This window comes from Vitis riparia, chromosome 14 (assembly GCF_004353265.1).
Source record: "Vitis riparia cultivar Riparia Gloire de Montpellier isolate 1030 chromosome 14, EGFV_Vit.rip_1.0, whole genome shotgun sequence".
Classification (NCBI taxonomy): domain Eukaryota; kingdom Viridiplantae; phylum Streptophyta; class Magnoliopsida; order Vitales; family Vitaceae; genus Vitis; species Vitis riparia.
The window spans coordinates 25,311,752-25,332,073 of record NC_048444.1 but is presented as its reverse complement, the minus strand read 5'-3'; the positions used below and the strand labels follow the sequence as shown (position 1 = coordinate 25,332,073).

The following is a 20,322-nucleotide window of genomic DNA, read 5'->3' as shown; positions in this document are numbered from 1 at the left end:
ATATATTAGTAATGCATCATTTGTAAAATAGGTTTTTTTTTTTTTTTATGTTAAGTTATCGACCAATTATATTCTATAAGAGGTGTCAATTTCAACTTATTGATGTCAATTAAAGGGCATCCATATCTAAAATATTTTGAATGAGAACTTTTACCTACGTAGATATTCTAATTGAGAACTTAACTTTGTAAATGAAACTTAACTGTAGTTAAGTTTAGATTTATATTATGAATGAGAATTTAACTTTAGTTAAGTTTTTTTGTAAATGAAATTCAATCACATATAATTCATTTGACCACTTTAATTAGAATGCAACCTCAAGCATCCATATTTAAAATATTTTGAATGAGAACTTTTACCTATGTAAATATTCTAATCAAGAACTTAACTTTGTAAATGAAACTTAACTGTAGTTAAGTTTAGATTTATATTATGAATAAGAATTTAACCTTAGTTAAGTTTTTTGTAAATGAAATTTAATCACATATGATTCATTTGACCATTTTAATTAGAATGTAACCTCAATTAAATTTGATGTAAATGTAATCATACACAATTCAAGCAATCATCATGATTGAAAACTTAACCTTAATTATATGTAAATGAAACTTTACCATATTGTAGTTTAAATAATCATTATGATTGAGAATGTAACCAGAATGAAACAATATACAAAAGCATTCATATAACTCAACAAAAGCTGACATAATATCATTGAGATTCATAAAATCTTCTTTTTTTCTTTTTTCTTTTTTAAATGTAAGTTCATTTTTATCCAAAAAGAGTTGGCATTGATTGATGAACTAAAAGTTGGCATTCATATCGATGCTTAAGCACCCACCTTTTTCTTTCTTTTCTTTTTTTTTTTTTTTTTTATCTAGAAAATTTTAAAATAACTATGAATAAATTATGTTTTTCTAAAGTTTGTTTTCCTAGTTTGACACCACTAAAAACCTAAGGATTTGGTATAAAAAGAATTGAAAAACTCATTTTTGGTGTGTGAAAAAAAGCTCCGTAAATCTAAAGAATGTCATTATTCTGCTCTATTTATGAAAATTCTCAAAATCAAGGTTTATTAGGAAAATCTTGAAAGCTCTTTCACAAAGGAAAATTGTAGGTCAACAATTCAAGCCACTATGCCTTAATATGGTTTTGAGGTAATCCACTCATGAGCATGCATGGGGAATGATGGGTTGTGAATGTGAAGAAGACATAGATGTTGGTCAATATAAGGCTTGTGGGGTAGGTCCCAAGATAGGTAAAACGGTTCATGCTTCTTTCATATCTAATGGATTGTTGCTCTGAAAGGCTTGCGGCTTTTACATTGATATTGAGATAATCTCTGTAAGTGGTTTTCCACGTTTGTCTTATATATGTCCGTTATGCTTGAAAAGTCTATTTGGTGTCTCTAGCTACACCAATTGAAAAGTTGTTGATTTATGAAATCTATACTAATTCTCTCATAGAGCAAATCAAGAAGGAGAAATTGATTTGATTAACTCAATCAGAGTAAGACCTCAAAAAATATAGTTTGGGATATCTTCTTTGGACATAATTTTGTGGACTATCAATTTACCCTCCCTATTAGTAGTTTTGTAACAAAAATATTAATCACAAGGTGTAACTCAATTGCATAGGTAAACTTTTACTCTATTTCTTCAAGTCAGGACACAATCAACAAAAGTTCCACTTACTCCCACAGAGCATGAAAAGTTTATTTTAGCGGAGAAAATGAGTCATTGATGCTTGTATTTCTTCAAGCTTTCGTCCCTTGGTCTCTGGTACCAGCTTTGCAGTGAATAGAACAGTGGAACCCCATATTATAGAGTAAAAGAAGAATGTTCCTGAAGCAGTCCAGCCATGAAAAGGACCCATAGCTTTCATGTCTATCAATGGAAAATTTCAAGAAAGAGAGAAAGAAAGAGAGGGTTACCCGTGGAGCTCCAATCAAACATGTAGTTAAAAGTGTAAGTCAAAACCCAAGAAAAGAACCAGTTGGAGAAGATCACTAGGCTGCCTGCCACGCCCTTTATGTTTATGGGATATATCTGAAATTAATGGAAATCCTTACATCAATATCAGCTATAGTTATAAACCAGAGGGCAAATAACTAAGTATGTAGTTGCATGAAAAATCTTCAGTGAAGGAAGTTTGAAGTTCACAAACAATAATTAAGTTATACCTCTGCCATGATCAGCCATGGTAGTCCTGCCATGCCCAATGAATTAGTTGCTGAATAAGTATGATTGCAGAATTATGCGGCCGGTCAACATGCAACCCAATTTTATCCATTACTGTTGGCTAAACCTCAAAAAATAATGCAGGTATTGATCATGTTAACCAAAATAGGAGTCACATTGAAGAAACCAGAAGGGTTTATTTTCTTTGGTTACAAGGGGCTCTAGCCAAGGGCAAGTGCTTAAACTATGTGAAGATTATGGAGCATGAAAAGCCTTACACAAGGACCTTCAAAGCTCTAGAAGAACCTGTTTGGTAATGATTGTATGAAGTGTTGCTTAAAATTAATTTTTTCAAAAGAATTGCTTTCAAGCACTAGAAAGACTAGAAATTTTTTGCTAGAATCATTGCCAAACAAGTTCTAAGAGACACCATGCCCCTTAGCTCCAATCGTATTTGATAGGCAATCTGAAAGAGAGGGCAAAATTTTAGTCAAAAAATGGTTTTTATGTTAAGTTGCATTACCAATAGGCCAATGAGCACCACTATTGGAGTGACCTCCTTCAACTGGTTCAGGTCCTGGATGTACACAAAAGAAAAGTGAAACTAGAAACAAGGAAAATAAATAATATGGTAGTTAAATGTTCTTGTAGACGAGACCTGCAATAAGAATGAAAATCCTATAAGCAAGCTACTCAACCCCATTCCAGCTGCAGAAACCTGCAGGAATTGGTAAATTAGCTATGGACTCGTTCAACAACAACATTACAAACTTCAGAACAGATTCCTCATCCTTACCATTACAAGTGGCCGTCTTCCTGATTTGTCTATTAAGACTACACTCACAGCAGTAACTGGAATCTGCAGAACAATATTTGCATGTCTAAGAAAAGCATTAAGCCAAGTCCTAAATCCAAATTACAGTTAAATAAGAGTCAAGAACCTGGAGAATAGCTATTGCTCTACTCCCAAAAGTAGTTGAAAAATCTGTCACAAACACCAGATTGATAACATTGGTCATCGAAGATCTATTTTGTTTCCCTTTTAATTATATGAAGGAACACTAAAGGTCCTTGATTTACCAGCTGACTCCAAGATGGAACTGTAAAGCATGCGATTGCAGTGACCCCTGAAAATTGTGTCAGCACCATCAAGCCAACTCCAACCTAAACCAGTTGGATTATCTGTAAATCACCTGACAAGTAATTAAAAGGAAAGATGCCAAACTAAAAACAATTTTTTAAGGCTTTACAATGAGTGAATGAGCGTATCTCCTCTGGAACAAGTCTAGAATTGTAGCTTTTGGGAACTGCAGAAAGGTTTTTGTATACTCCTATAAAACAAATTGAGCCAGTCTCACTTCTTCCAGTTGAGGTCCAAAGAAAAGAAAAAGCAATTTTCTGAGAAGTTACTATGATGTCTGCTGCTTCTTGAGTAATATCAGCTCTCTCTCCCCTTAGCCTCCACAAAGAAGCTTCTAGCTCTTTCCATTCTCTCGACCAACCTTAGCCTGCAGAGAATTTCACTAGACTATTTAATCTTTGCCTCAGACTAAATCATTTTTTTTTTCTTATACAACACTAGAACAGCATATAGAGAACTTCTAAATTAATTGCACTCACCAACCATCTTGGAGACTCTGGAACAAAGAATAAACCTATGGCCTGTAATACACATGGAACAGCTCCTGCAAATGAAATGAAATAGAAGTTACTTCAATGAAACTCCCTTGGTTTAATTACAAACTACAAGACTACTAAGAAGTTACCAATAATAGCCAAGGTGCGCCAGGAAACAACTGTTCCAACGAAAAAAATCATTGAAAACCCACAACACATCATCAGCTGCATTATATTGGCAATACATAAGCACATGGTAAACAGACGGAGTTGGTTCTTTGATCCAAGTATATAACTATTTTGATTACCGAACTAGCTGATGTAAATCCTCCCCGAATATTCGTGGGTGCTATTTCTGAGATATAAACTGCTGCCTGTATAGTAATGGCCAGGATTGTTAAGTAATGTGACAGATAATATGAATAGGTAACTGAAATATGAACTACACACCATACTACAGGATTGTTTACATAAAATAAATTTTGTATATTTATATTAGTATTGATTTTGTTCATTTAAATTATGTTATATATTATCAAAGTTATAAGTAAATTATTTGATTTTGATTATAATCAAAAGTTATATTAATGTTATCAATTTATTATAACTGATTCTAATAATATTATTTTGTCATATATCTAAAGTTCTTTAATAATGTCGAATATCACAAAACTTGAATTTATGGCACTTGACATTTCGGGAATGAACTATATATCTAGGATCTTTAATGTTATGTGATTCTCCTAAAAGCTTGATATGATTGGATGCACTTAAGGTTGTAAGATTTTAAAACAATTATTGAATACAACTTCACATTGTTCAAAATTAGCTCTCAATTAAAGTTATGTGGAGAAAAAAATCATAGAAGAAGATATGTTAAAAACCTTTACTATATTTCATGCCTTGAATGTGCTCATGTAGTAATAGTATAGAGAGTGTAGATTTACAAAATACTCCGAATTAATATCATGTTTTCTTGTTGCTAAACAAAATAATGAGCTTTTAATGAGAAATCTCCAATCGCATCCAATTAGGTCTGAACCATTCCCTGAAGTGAACACAATATCAACCCAAAAACTCATGGACGAGGACGAAAATGTGGTCATGGTCTTGGACATGTATGCATACTACAACTTTAATCCGTATTCGGCCTACAACTTACAATGAATACTCCCCTTCACAACTCGTACTTGGAAAAGAACCAAATATCTCACTTATGAATTTTTAGTCATGTAGTATATGTACCAATTGCACCTACACAACGCACTAAAATGGGTCCCCAACAAAGACTTGGTATTTATGTAGGTTTTGATTTTCCGTCTATCATAGATATCTTGAACCATTGATAGGAGATGTTTTTATTGCCCACTTTGTGGATTGTCATTTTAATGAGGGTGTTTTCCCACCATTAGGGGAGAAAACCTTATTCCAAAAGAACGAGAAAAAATAACTTAGAATGAATCTACCATGTCTCATCTTGATCCTCGTACAAATCAATGTAAACTAGTAGTTCAAATGATCATTCATTTGCAAAATCTTATAAACCAATTACTATATGCATTCATTGATATAAAGAAAGTGACAAAGTCACATATCCTTGATACAAATACTCCAACACGGATTGATATCCATGTAGGGCAATTAACAAATGAATCTAAGATATGCTTGAAGTGTGATAAACTTGTCGGCTTAAAGGATGTAACTCCCTAGAAGAGGAGAACACAAGGAAAACTTGGCACTCTAGAAGAGGTAATCAAAATGAATGATCAGTCTAAAATTGATAAATCTATAGCCCCCGAAAAGGCACAAATAAAGTAGAAAGCCCCTAAAGAGGCACATATTAAATAAGAAACCCTTGAAGAGGTATGAATTGAACAAGTAGTCTCTAAAAAGGCACAAGTACCTGAAAATTGTGAGATCTCAGTAAGTTATGTACACATGGGAGAAAAAGGAAATCGAAATAATATTGTTATTAACAATATTTTTATTTTCCAAGTGGCCTTTGACATCATAAGAAACGATGAACATCTCGAACCATGAAATGTTAAAGAATGTTAACATAGAAATGATTAACCAAAATAGAAAGAAGTTATGCAAGCAAAGTTGAACTCGTTAACAAAATGAAAAGCTTTTGGACCCGTTGCCCAAATGCTTGAAGATATAAAACTTGTTAAATACAAATGAGTATTTGTACGAAAGTGCAATGAGAATAATGAGATCATAAGATATAAAGCACAATTAGTAGTATAAGGTTTCTTACATATACCTGGTATTAACTATGAGGAAACATATTCTCTCACCATGGATGCAATTACATTTCATTTTTTAATTAGCTTGGTAGTCTCAAAATGATTGGATATGCATCTATGAAAGTTATTTCAACATATTTATATGGAATTATCAAGGACATGCAATAGTTACTAGTTGTTCATCACCTTAACCTTTTTGGGGGCAAAGGGTCAAAGTTCTCATGGTTGGGAAAAACAACTTTCAAAATTAAAGGACTCTAGGGATAAGTCCCCTTACTCTGTTGTTGATGCCAACTCTAACACTAACTCACACCTTGGATCACCAACTAAGATGTCGAAGGAGGACAACTCCTCTAACCATTCTGACTTTTTTACTTTTTCTTTCTTGGTGACTATGTTGGTAATGACAACACACACTACATCCATTGAAGAACAATTAGCTAAGATGGCCTATGCCATCACCAAACTCACTAATACCAATAAGAAGAAAAATCTGCAAATATTCTTCCTTATGAACAAGGTTGAGGCACAAGCACAAAACATAGTTGAGTCAAGTCAAGGACTCACTTACCCTCTAAAGATTGTGTTTCTAGATAATGCGCCACATACGTCTAAGTTGGTATAAATGAAGAGGCAAATTGTTGAATCTGCCTTAGTGACGTTGCTATCTGTCTAACAACTTCAAGACATGATAACTAACACCATCAAAGTGCATTATGATAGACTATCACAGAGCACACTCATGTACTCTAAGCCTTACACCAAAATGATTGATAACCTATGTATGCTTATAGACTATTAACCTCCAAAGTTTTAGTCATTCGATTGAAAGAGAAATCTGAAGCAACATGTTGCCCACTTCGTCGATGGAAACAAAAATGACTTGCAAATTGTTTTATTTTAGAGATTGGGCAATGTGATTGATGCTAATGAGCTACTTTTGGGTAAATTTGAATTTTCATAGTAAAATTATTGGTAAGGTTTCAATGAATATCTAAACGTATATATTAGTAATACATCATTTGTAAAATAGTTATTTATGTTAAGTTATCAAGCAATTATATTCCATAAGAGGTCTTAATTTCAACTTATTGATGTCAATTAAATAGTATACATATTTAAGATATTTTGAATGAAAATTTTTATCTACGTAAATATTCTAATTGAGAACTTAACTTTGTAAACAGTGGCAGAGCCAGTTTTCTATTCAAAGGGGGCAACTTTTAAAATATATGTAAAGTTTGGCAATTACAACAGATGTGGGCTTTAGTCCAATGTCCAACCATAACACTTTTCAAGGGGGACAAACACTGGGTTTGGGTTTGATTCCCCTTGTGAGAAGTCCAATTTTTTTTTTTTTTCACATTTTCAAGGAGAGCAGGTAAATGAAACTTAACAATAGTTAGGAATATGATCTCATGTTTTGTACTTTCTTTTTCTCTCTCTCTTTCTCTCTCTTTCTTTCTTTTTTTCTCTCTCTATATATAGATATAATTGAGAACTTAATCTTAATTAAGTTTCTATGAATGAAACTTAACCATAGTTAAATTATATACAAAAGCATTTATGAGATTACTTAATATTGATGAGATTCATAAAACATTTTATTAAAAAAAAAATCATATATTTTTCATCAGAAATGAGTAGGCATTGCTTGATAAGCTAAAAGTTCAACTATCCCATGAGCAAAAAGGAATAGGATCCCATGTTTTGTACTCCATATCATAATATACAATAAATACATCACTAGTCTTCTACATGTTCAACCATCACTCAAAAGAATAAAAAAATAAAAGTAAAAATCCAACAAAATCACCAAGTAAGTTTCACTTTCATTCATGATTTGATTGTAAGGAGAAATCTTGCATATAAGTGTTTATCCCTATCTCGATACCTCAACTATTGTCATCTCGAGGATATAGGAGAATACAATGCTTGTAAGTGTTGCGATGAAATTGAAGTTGTAGTGGTGAGAGAGAAAGAGAGAGAGAGAGAGATTGAGTTAGATATCTACAAAGCTATGGTGTGACTTCACAACAAAGAGTATGATGAAAGATAACTTAAGAAACATCACACATGAGACTAAGTAAAATGATCTTATAAAATGGTTAATTAGGTAGCAAAAACAAACATAATGTTTCTTGTGATAATAGTGAGGAATTTGATGATATTACAATTGTACACTCTACATTATCTTATGAAAGCCTAAAAATGACTCATGAAAAATGCTCATTGAAAATGGAACTAAAAATTAAATACTTTGGCATTTTTAACTCAAAATTTGAAAAAAAAATCTTTATAGGATAAGATAAAGTGTTTTAAAAACTAACCATGTAATTTGATTAAATTGAATAAGCTTTATCTTTTGAACTTTTCAGGATAGACCTAACTAGTCAAAGTGAGATATTTTGCACTTGTAGTAGAAATCCGATTGATCTACTTTTAAGGGAAAATCATATCTTAGCAAAAGAGGTTTAGGCTATATTAGGTAATATGTTATTCTTAGTAGTAACATAATAACTTTTGTTAAGCTTGTAGACACACCTCCTAATGAGAAAATTGCTTCAAGGACCTTGTCAAAAATGCTCTATATTATAGGTCTAGACGTTATCAAAGTGTTATAGAAGGCTATTACATAGGTTCCAGGTTCATGTGAATAGGTTAGTTAGTGAGTCTAACTCCCTTGGAAATAATTAAGATTAAATAAATAAAAAATGGGCAAGAAATCTTGTTTAAGGGTTATCAAAGGTCAATCTAGCATTCCTCTAAAAGTTAAGGAAGTTTGAGTTAAGAAAGATGGTGTAATTCCACTTCATAATGGAGGCCTAATGAGTTCTAATATCATTCCCTTATATTCTCATAGGATTTTATCTCCTAGGAAATCCATAGAAATTTTCTCTACTTCCTAGTGCCTTTTTTTTTTCCATAGCATAAGGTATTCCTTAGTACTATGTCATTCTAGGAGTTGTTAAAGTTTTTCTATTTTTATTTTCATTATAGGACTACATTCATTGAGTGTAGGTCTTGAATTTTGATATTATGAAAGATAAAGACTTCATTAGAGTATATTTTTATATAAATCAGTTGGTTAATTTAGTCACTAAGCCTTTAGATGCTCTTTAGTTTAGAAGCCTTAGAAAATCTTTAGGTTTATGCCTTTTATAGTAGATTACTTTGTCCTAGACATAGGATTTTTTATTTAGGGGAATTCATTTAGAGTAATTCATAAAGTCTATATGTCTAATGAACTTAACGGATAGATGTTAATTTTGTATTATTCGTATTACTATCTTCTTAAGTTTATAGGATTTTCTTAGCAATCAAGTGAACTCAAATGTTTCATACTTATACTTATAATTAATTTAATCTATCTATAGGTAATGTCTACTTAGTAAAAATCAACTGAATATTTATTCTATAATTAAACTAAAAATTAGATTGATGAGATTTTGAAAAGTTTTCTTAAGTTTGATCATGTTCCTATTAATTTTGAATTTTCATAAAATCAATCATTAAATAAATACGTTTAATTTCTTTCAATGTGCAAAAAGATTTTCTTTTTCTTTTTTTTTCAGACAAGAAGGCTATCTTAACCCTACATTAAAGTTAAATAAATTTGGTCACAAGTGAAATTCTTTGGCTGTGAAAGTTGGGAACATCTCCAAATGTAGCAAAGAATCAAATGAAGAATCTATTTATCATGAAAATCAAAATCAATTACAACCACACAAATGAAAAGAAATTAAAGAATATCAACAAAGCACTAAGATATTAGAGATTAACATATCATATGATATGTATGGATATGCACGTGAAATTTAAATATTGTATTAAACATAAATCTGGTTTAAAGGAAATCATATCGACTATTTGTTATCATGGTACTTCCTAGAATGATTGAACGATTATTTTAGAGTTTGTTAAGATAGGTAATTGAATGGTAAATTGATATCCTAGAATTGGATCGCTGATCTTTGAGGTGTAAGTTTTATATCTTCTTAAGCATGAATTGTTGATATTTAAATATTATATGTTAGCTTGATGCTTTGTATAGTGTGTGAATCAATTTAATCTCATAGCTTTGAATTTCAAGTTTAGCTTGTTCGTTTTCAAGAATCTTAATACTTAAGAGTGTAGTTTTGCCTTTATTATTTTAAATTCATTTTTCAAGATTAAATTCATCAAGAGGCTTTAACCTATGGGTGAGACTCTAAGGTAGTCATATATTCCCTACGAATTGAGTCATTATTGATGGAGATTAATGGCAATAGGTATTCTTAATAGAGACACCATGCATGATATTTCATGAGATTAAGACAGCGTGTCATCTTGGATGATCTTAAGGACTTGTGATTATGAAATTTGTGATGCTATAATAATTCCTTAAATAGAATTTGATAGATGCTATTGTGAGTTAGATTATGTCAGTTGGTTACATACTAGGAGATATGTAGCTCATGGATTATAGAGGTAATCTTGATAAGTTGATAACATATACATCATTAGATTATGAACATTAATTCATGGGGAGTCTACATGCAGTGAATAGTAGGTGTCACAGACACAATTTTTCTCACACTAGTTTTCACACTTATGCAATGCTTAGAGGTTCTCTAAACTAGCCTACACCTTTCCCCATGAGATGGCAACACACAAAGACACACAAGCTTATAATGCACCAACCCCAACTTGAATTTTATTAGATCATTGAATAGAATACAAGACCCAAGCCAAACTCCTACAATCACGTCCGTGAGTTCAGGATTCCTTCATGTTCTCCCTCTTTGGATCTCCATCTTTGCTAAGGAGGCTCACCATGTCCTCTTCTTATAGAGTGGTCGCCACCCACTCCTAATCAGACTAGGAATACCCATCCTAGTTCTATTAGGACTCTAATTGATAGGTTGTGGCACTAGCCACTCCTACAAGGACTCTAAGTCCTAGTCCCACTCAAACTATAATTATGATAGGCAACAAGACTCCTTCCTATGCTTGACTTGCAATCCTACTTCAAGTCCAACTCTTCATGTTGTAGTAGCATGCATCTATATAAGTGGCTTGTGTGCATATAGTGTTCTCTTCTAGCCTGCACATTCAAACTACATCCACTCAAGGCAACATGCTCCTGCATCCATCTCGTTGCTACTATAGCTCCACACCTTGCCCAAGCCCTCTTCTTGGTGCAATAACATGTCATGGCATTGTGCCTATGACTCCTCATGCATAATTCATTGCACCCTTGTGCATTGTATCTAAGTTGGCATCGTTGTTCCACATCAATGTGTCCCATCTGAGGCTCTCTTACTGTTGGTGTCACCCCAGCCATGGCATTACGCCCATGGCTCACCAAGTCATCTCCTTGCATAGAGCATTGCACCCCTATGCCACTTTGTTACTATGCTAGGTCACTTATGGGGCCAAGGTGTTGTCCCATGAAGCCTAAGTATCACATGGCCCGTGTCAAGGGTCTAACAAAAGGCTACTAACCGAAGTATTTTCTCTAGATCTAATATCATAAGATACCGAAGTGCAATTATCTTTCTATAGTGGGATATTGAGTTGACTTCAAAATTGGATTTTGAGGGAGCCAACATTTTCCTATAGATCCTAGTGGTTCTTGCTCAAGCTCATATTCTTAGGAGGCACACTTTTTTAGGGTTAGTTAGGTTATTTGTTCACATATGTGCATAAGAGCCTTTTGGTAAAAATGCAAGGTTGCATAAGAACTTGTGAATGTTATCTTTGTACTTGGTTAATTGATTAATTGGAAGTCCAGTAGAGCTAGTTAGTCAATTGGACTCAAGTGGGTTGGATTAAGTGACCCGAACTCAAGAAGAGTTCAAGTTACTTAAGCTCACAAGGAAGTATAAACTCACTTAGGGGTTAAGTCTTCAGTTTTCTTCTTTAATTGTTCTAAATCCAAAGAGAGGAACCCTAGCCTCTAACCCTCTAAGAAGATTCCACCATCCTCTAAGTGCTTAAGTCTGAGAAAGAGTTATCGGATGAAAGATCTCTTGGTTTTCGAGATCCGCACTACTTCATCGATTGAAATTGATATAGGAATATCCAGATCATAGGTATGATTTTTTATACACCTAGATCTATAATTTTGATATTATCTAGTGATTCCTAAGTTTTACATGCACTCCAATGGTCCAAGGATTGAAATGGAGCAATCTAAATATTCTAACATATGAGAGCAATCAGATGAACAAAAGCACATGAAAAGAGGGAAAATAGGTTGATCGTTTAGACATTCAACCAGGCTCACTCAAGCACGTTAGGATGCTTTAGTGCCCACCTTTTTTCTTTTTTCTAAAAAATTTAAAAATTAATTATGAAAAAATTGTGTTTTTCTAAAGTTTGTTTTGCAAGTTTGACACCACTAAAAACCTAGGGATTTGGTATAAAAAGAATTGAAAAACTCATTTTGGGTGTATGAAAACAAGCTCCATAAATCTAGAGAATGCCATTTGTTTTCCTAGTTTGACACCACTAAAAACCTAGGGATTTGGTATAAAAAGAATTGAAAGACTAATTTTTGGTGTGTGAAAAAAAAAAAAAAACTCTATAAATCTAGAGAATGTCATATTTTGCTCTATTTCTAAAAATTCTCAAAATCAAGGTTTATTCAAGAAAATCTTGAAAGCTCTTATTCACAAAGGAAAAGTAGAGGTCAACAATTCAAGCCACTAAGCATTAATATGATTTAAAGGTAATCCACTCATAAGCATGCATGGGGGAATGATGCGTTGTGAATGTGAAGAAGACATATAGGTGTTGGTCACTATTAAGACTTGTGGGGAGGTAGGTCCCAAGATAGGTAAAACCATGCATGCTTCTTTCATATCTAATGGATTATTGCTCCGATAGACTTGTGGTTTTTACATTTTCAAATATTGAGATAATCTCTATAAGTTATTTTCCACGTCTATCTTATGTCCCTTATGTTGATTGAAGAGCCTATTTGGTGTCTCTACCCACATTGATTGAAAAGTTGTTGATATATCAAATCTATACTAATTCTCTTATAGAGCTAATCAAGAAGGAAAAATTGATTTGATTGAATCAATCAAAATATATGACCTCAAACATATAGTTTGGGATATCATCTTTGGGCATAGTTTTGTCTACTATCAATTTACCCTCCCTCTTTAGTAGTTTTGTAACAAAAATATTAATCACAAACTGTCACTCAATTACATAGGTAAAATTTTACTTTATTTCTTCAATTCAGGACACGAATCAGAAAAAGTTCCACTACATGATATTTACTCCCATAGAGAATGAAGAGTTTGTTTTAGTGGAGAAAATGAGTCATTGATGCTTGTATTTCTTCAAGCTTTCGTCCCTTGGTTTCTGGTACCAGCTTTGCAGTGAATAGAAGAAGAAGGTTCCTGAAGCAGTCAAGCCATGAAAAGGACCCAAAGCTTTCATGTCTATCAACGGAAAATTTCAAGAAAGAGATGAAGGAAGAGAGGGTTACCCGCGGAGCTCCAATCAAACATGTAGTTAAAAGTGTATGTCACAACCCAAGAAAAGAACCAGTTGGACAAAGTCACTACGCTGCCTGCCGCACCCTTTATGTTAATGGGATATATCTGAAATTAATGGAAATCCATCTATCGATATCATTAACTAAATATATACTTGCATTACAAATCTTCAGTGAAGGAAGTTTGAAGCTCATAAACAATAATTAAGTTATACCTCTGCCATGATCAGCCATGGTATTCCTGCCATGCCCAATGAATAAGTTGCTAAATAAATCTGATTGCAGAATTATGCGGTCAACATACAACCCAATTTTATCGATTACTGTTAGCTAAACCCTCAAAAAATAATGCAGGTATCGATCATTTTAACCAAAATAGGATTCAAATGGAAGAAACCAGAAGGATTTCCTTTCTTTGGTTACAAGGGGCCCTGGCCAAGGGCAAGTGCTTAAACTATGTGAAGATTATGGAGCATGAAAAGCCTTACACAGAGACCTTCAAAACTTTATAAGAATTCATTTGGTAATGATTTTAGGAAGTGTGTCTAATCTTTTTAACACTCAAAAGAATTGCTTTCAAGCGCAAGAAAGGCTAGAAATTTTTTCTACAATCATTGCCAAACAAGTTCTAATAGACACCATGCCCTTCTGCTCCAATCCTATTTGATAGGCAATCTCAAAGAGAGGGCATAATTTTAGTCAAAGATCGGTTTTTATGTTAAGTTGCATTACCAATAGGCCTATGAGCACCACTATTGGGGTGACCTCCTTCAACTGGTTCATATCCTGGATGTACACAAAAGAAAAATGAAACTAGAAAAAAGGAAAAAAATATATATATAGTAGTTAAATGTTCTTGTAGACGAGACCTGCAATAAGAATGAAAATCCTATAAGCAAACTACTCAACCCCATTCCAGCTGCAGAAACCTGCAGGAATTGGCAAATTAGCTATGGACTTGTTCATCAACAATATTACAAACTTCAGAACAGATTCCTTCTCATCATTACCATTAGAAGTGGCCGTCTTCCTGATTTGTCTATTAAGACTACACTCACAGCAGTAACAGGAATCTGCAGGAGAATATTTACATGTCTAAGAAAAGCATTAAGCCGAGTCCTAAATCCAAATTACAGATAAATGAGAGTCAAGCACCTGGAGAATGGCGATTGCTCTACTCCCAAAAGTAGTTGAAAAATCTGTCACAAATACCATATTGATAACATCAGTGATAGAAGATCTATTTTGTTTCCATTTTAATCATATGGAGGAACACTAAATGTCCTTGATTTACCAGCTGACTCCAAGATGGAACTCATAAAGCTTGAGATTGCAGTGATCCCTGAAAATTGTGTCAGCACCATCAAGCCAACTCCAACCTAAACCAATTGGATTATCTGTAAATCACCCAACAAGTAATTAAAAGGAAACATGACAAACTAAAAACAAATTTTTAAGGCTTTACAATGAGTGAATGAGCATATCTCCTCTGGAACAAGTCTAGAATTGTAGCTTTTGGGAACTGCTGAAAGGTTTTTGTATACTCCTGTAAAACAAATTGAGCCAGTCTCACTTCTTCCAGTTGAAGTCCAAAGAAAAGAAAAAGCAATTTTCTGAGAAGTTACCATGATGTCTGCTGCTTCTAGAGCGATATCAGCTCTCTCTCCCCTTAGCCTCAACAAAGCAGCTTCTAGCTCTTTCTCTCGACCAACCTTTGCCTGCAGAGAATTTCACTAGACTAATTAATCTTTGCCTAAGACTAAAATATTTTTTTTTCTCATACAACACTAGAACAGCGTATAGAAAACCACCAAATTAATTGGCCTCACCAGCCATCTTGGGGACTCTGGAACAAAGAATAAACATATGGCCTGCAATGCACATGGAACAGCTCCTGCAAATGAAATCAATTAGAAGTTACTTAAACAGAACTCCCTTGGTTTAATTACAGAGTAGAAGAGTACTTTGAAGTTACCAATTATAGCCGAGGTGCGCCAGGAAACAACAGTTCCAATGAAATAAATCAGAGAAAAGCCACAACACATCATCCACTGCAGTGTATTGATAATATATGAGCACATGGTAAACAGATGGAGTTGTTTCTTTGATCCAAGTATATGATTATTTTGATTACCGAACTAGCTGATGTAAATCCTCCCCGAATATTCTTGGGTGCTATTTCTGAAATATAAACTGCTGCCTGTAAGGTAATGGTCAGGATTGTTGAGTAATGTGACAGATAACAAGAATAGGTAACTGAAATATGAACTGCACACCATACTACACTTACAACATAAGAAATAAGCCCAACCCCAAATCCTGTTGCTAATCTTCCAAAGTCGAGCCACCAAAAATCCTTGGCGAATGCTACGAATAGCCACCCCATGATGCAGAAGATATCTGCAAACCACATTGTCTGCCTTGCCAAATCAACCAAAAGTGATAAAGAGTTAAAGACCAGCTTGATAGTGTTTCTAGAATTGGAACTTTCTCATTAGGCAGGGTCTATGACTTACACCTCTCCGACCAATAAGATCTGCTGTCCTCCCACTTATCAATGCACCCATTATTCCTCCCACTGTCCATAATGAACCAAAAACTGAATACTGCAAAATAAGAAACAGAATCAGTAAAGCCAGCCACCACTTATTGATTAGAACCCTGAGCATCTGAAAAAGCCAGCCACACGCCATGTTACAGATTGATTCAGTTGTGGAGATTTTCCCATGATTTCTCATAATACAAGGATGTCTACAAGGTTCATTTATCATTTGTGTCTATAGATGACCCTTTTAGTAGGTCTCGTTTATACTGACCTCAGCCACAGAGAGGCCTAGATCTTCCATGATTCCAGACTCAGCAGGTGATGAATATCCAGCCTACAAAGCAATCAGCTGATTATGACTAGCATATATTTCTTGAATCATCACTGGCAAATGTTGTAAGGAAATAAAATGAAATAGTAAGCTGATTTCTTGGTAACTTTCTACCTTCTACCAGAACAATGTCTTTCTCTATCCTATTGTTTCCAGCCAAGCCTCTACTCATTATATACCTAGTATAATTGTATCCTAATTATATTGGAGAGCCCAAAGGTTACAAGACCTTCCTATTTCATCCCACAAGCTTTGAATTTCAACAAAATTATTGGAAAGTATATTTGATGATTTGACCAATAAGAATGTCTGTACTGTCATTTTAACTTTTGTTATTATTATTATTATTGTTTTGAGTAAAGTATACAATAATTAATGAGAGACGTAAAAGACAATAATAGAAAGGAAGAAAAGATAAAAAGAAGATCCCAAAAAAGGGAAGAAAGGACAAAATGAATACCGAAAAAGATAGGATTTTTTTCGCTTTGTCTTTAACCGCTTGGTCTTCTAATAATTGTAAGATATTTTTACACCATTTTGACCATCTTCTCCAGGAAGTGGCCTGTTGAAACAATCTCTCAAAGAAAATAGAAAAATTGAAAGAAAAGAATAGTTTAAGGCTCTGTGCAAAGATATGAGGGCATAAGTCTAAACCGGAAGGGAAGATAAGCCATGAATTGTACTTACAGCACACCCAGAATTGAAGGAGCCGCAGACCGCCACCGCTGTGCTGATAATAACAACAGCTGTGACTGTGGAGGAACCACCGTCAACACCATCTGGGCCAATACAATGGTAGTTGTTCGTAGCATTTTCTTGATCAACAAGAAGAGAGCTTGTTACAAGGACTTCATCATAGTTCCTCCTCTCCATATCCTACTATTCTTGGAAAATTGTAGAAGAAATTAAGAAGAAAGCAGTAGAATTGAGAGAAGGGAGTAGCTTTGCAATGGATAAATCGAGGAGCGGTTTGGTGAGAATGGAAGCTAGACGCTTTGGGAACAGTAGCTTCATTATTGAATTTGCATTAGTCTGTATGGGTAGTTGACAGGAAACCAGAACATTGAAGGCCAGGGAATAATATATGGTGGACAATCGCCCACATGATTTTTTGGCACAGCGAAAAGGGTGGGAATGGGGATTCGAAGAGATTTTCCTAAAAAAATAAATTTAAGAATACCTTACTTTTCTTCGCTAGTATTAAATATTCCTTCTAAAAAAAATTCAACTCATCCTTTCACTTTTGCATTGTAATCATTTTTTACAAATAAGATATTAACTTATCTTTTAACAACACGAGTTCACTATTTTTAATTATATATATATTATTTATTTACTATATTTTTCTATTATTAAACTTTCTATATGCTCATATAAAAAAATAGAATTTTGATAAATAAACTAGATTTAAAACTTCGATTATTTTATTTTTATATTTATGTAACTAATTATTGAAATATAAACATCATAAATATTTTTTATATCTATGATATAGTAATTAATATAGGATAAATTTATATTTATAGATAAAATTTAAATCATTTTTAAATAGTAAAAATATTTATAAATATGACATCGATCATTTCTTTTTTATCATTCAATATATTCAAACTAGATAGTTTTTTAAACAAAAACTTATAAATAAATAAATATATATATATATATATATATATATATATATATATATATATTATAATTTATCACTCATTTTATCCTTTTTTGAGAGTTTTTTTCACTATTTTTATGAATTTTGATCCATTTTTATTCCATTAATATGTTTTTTATTTGGATCTTTATCTAATATTTATGACATTTTATAATACTTTTGTAAAATCTAACTACAATATCATTACACTTTTGAATATTTTGATCAGTGGCCAAAATCTTGGAACTATTTAATTAGTCTATGGAACAATACCTATTCTCTTGCCAACACTTCAATAAACTACTTAAAAAATGAAATTTACAAAAATCTTGATTATTATAGATGATATTAAAATATTAATTATTAATCATTAAAAATTATCAAGTCTTAAATATTGATTCCCAGTTTTACCATCATAAATGAGACATATGGGGGCTGTTAATTGTTGTAAAATGAAAAGTATTGTAAATAGCATATAACAACATGAAAGAAAAAAAAAATTATTTTAATTCTTTTGTTTTATTTTGCTTGCTTATCCCAATTTTCTTTTCTCCCTGATTTTTAAGTTTTCCAATAGCACCAACCTCGTCTTTTTTTTTTGCATAATTTGTAATGATCTGCACCTATTCATGTAGGTATTGTCTGTTTTGGACCCAAAAGGTTTTCAAGACTTTAAAACGTATCTACATCGTTAAGAAGAGTTCATACTTATATAGTATTAGAAATTTTTTCCCCTATTCAATATAAGACATTACAACCCTAATAGTTAAGAGTTTCTTTTATGATTATGACTCCTCACTAACCCTTAATAGTCAAAGTAGGTTGAAGGTAGCCATCACCATTCATGGTCTCTATTATGAGAAAAGTCATGACAATATCTGGTATTGACTAGCTTTGGCACACTGAAAAAGTTGCAAAGTGTTCTCAATGACAAATTGAGTAAATATATTAGTTTTGACTAATAAATTATGTACTTTTACTACTATACTATGTACAAGGGAAAACTTCTTATTTTATCTTCCCTTGTAGTTATGATTGCGGCATGCTTGTCATCAAATATGCAGAATATCCCATGCCTAATCAACCACATAACCATCATTCATAAGCACTAGTATAGATTAGTTTTGAAAGCAAATGGCTTGCAAATTGTTTTATTTTAGGGATTTTACAATTTGATTGATGCTAATGAGTTACTTTTGGATAAATTTGAAGTTTCATAGTACATATATATTAGTAATGCATCATTTGTAAAATAGTTATTATGTTAAGTTATCAAGCAATTATATTCCATTAGAGGTCTCAATTTCAACTTATTTATATGAATTAAAAAAGCATACATATTTAGAATATTTTGAATGAGAAATTTTAGCTGCATAAATATTCTAATTGAGAACTTAATTTTGTAAACGAAACTTAACTATAGTTAAGTCTAGATTTATATTAAGAATGAGAATTCAACCTTTGTTAAGTTTTTTATAAACGGAATTTAATCACATATAATTCATTTGACCATTTTAACTAGAATGTAACCTCAATTAAATTTTATGTAAATGAAACTTAATCGTAAAGAATTCAAATAATCATTATGATTGAAAACTTAACCTTAATTACATGTAAATGAAACTTTACTCTAGTGTAGTTTAAATAATTATTATGGTTGATAATTTAAACATAATGAAACAATATACAAAAGTATTCATATAACTCTTTGTAAAATATATATATATTTTTTTTAAAATGTAAGTTCATTTTTTTATCAAAAAAGAGTTGGCATTGATCAATGTTTTGTACTCTCTCTCTCTCTCTCTCTCTCTCTCTATATATATATATATATATATACATATATATATATGATCTCATGTTTTGTACTCCATATAATAATATACAATAAATACCTCACTAGTCTTCTGCATGTCCAATTATCATTTAAAAGAATAAAAAAATAAAAGTAAAAAATTCAACAAAATAGCTAAGTAAGTTTCACTTTCATTCATGATTTGATTGTAAGGAGAAATCTTGCATATAAGTGTTTATACCTATCTCGATACCTCAACTATTCTCATCTCAAGGATATAGGAGAATTCAACGCTTGTAAGTGTTGTGATGAAATTGAAGTTGTAGTGGTGAGAAAGAGATTAAGTTAGAGATCTACAAAGCTATGGTGTGATTTCACAATGAAGGGTATGATGAGAGATAACCTAAGGAACTTCACACATCAAAGATAGTAAAATGATCTTAGAAAAGGGTTAATTAGGTAGCA

General features: G+C 32.5%; 2 protein-coding genes across 11 annotated transcripts; both read right to left on the bottom strand.

Annotated features, from left to right (window-relative positions):
• Positions 1-1,545: 1,545 nt before the first annotated feature.
• LOC117931120 (sugar transporter ESL1-like) lies at positions 1,546-17,437 on the bottom strand. 10 transcript variants are annotated; one of them, XM_034851998.1, is made up of 18 exons: positions 17,105-17,437; positions 16,878-16,979; positions 16,358-16,420; positions 16,058-16,147; positions 15,832-15,957; positions 15,676-15,741; positions 15,517-15,592; positions 15,371-15,435; positions 15,167-15,259; positions 15,007-15,087; positions 14,836-14,920; positions 14,697-14,740; positions 14,552-14,614; positions 14,411-14,470; positions 14,274-14,327; positions 13,757-13,816; positions 13,533-13,647; positions 1,546-1,844 (listed from the first exon to the last, which is right to left on the bottom strand). In XM_034851998.1, the coding sequence occupies exons 1-18, from the start codon at positions 17,288-17,290 to the stop codon at positions 1,720-1,722; spliced, it is 1,554 nt and encodes a 517-aa protein (XP_034707889.1). In that variant the 5' UTR covers positions 17,291-17,437; the 3' UTR covers positions 1,546-1,719. The 10 variants fall into 10 exon arrangements, with proteins under 10 accessions (XP_034707889.1, XP_034707891.1, XP_034707892.1 ...); XM_034851999.1 differs by lacking the exon at positions 1,546-1,844 and adding an exon at positions 13,249-13,443; XM_034852000.1 differs by lacking the exon at positions 14,411-14,470.
• LOC117931128 (sugar transporter ERD6-like 11) lies at positions 3,433-4,316 on the bottom strand. The gene is made up of 5 exons (XM_034852024.1): positions 4,106-4,316; positions 3,947-4,022; positions 3,801-3,865; positions 3,591-3,688; positions 3,433-3,511 (listed from the first exon to the last, which is right to left on the bottom strand). Exons 1-4 carry the CDS (start codon positions 4,310-4,312, stop codon positions 3,656-3,658), a joined length of 381 nt encoding a protein of 126 aa, XP_034707915.1. The 5' UTR covers positions 4,313-4,316; the 3' UTR covers positions 3,433-3,511; positions 3,591-3,655.
• Positions 17,438-20,322: the final 2,885 nt, after the last annotated feature.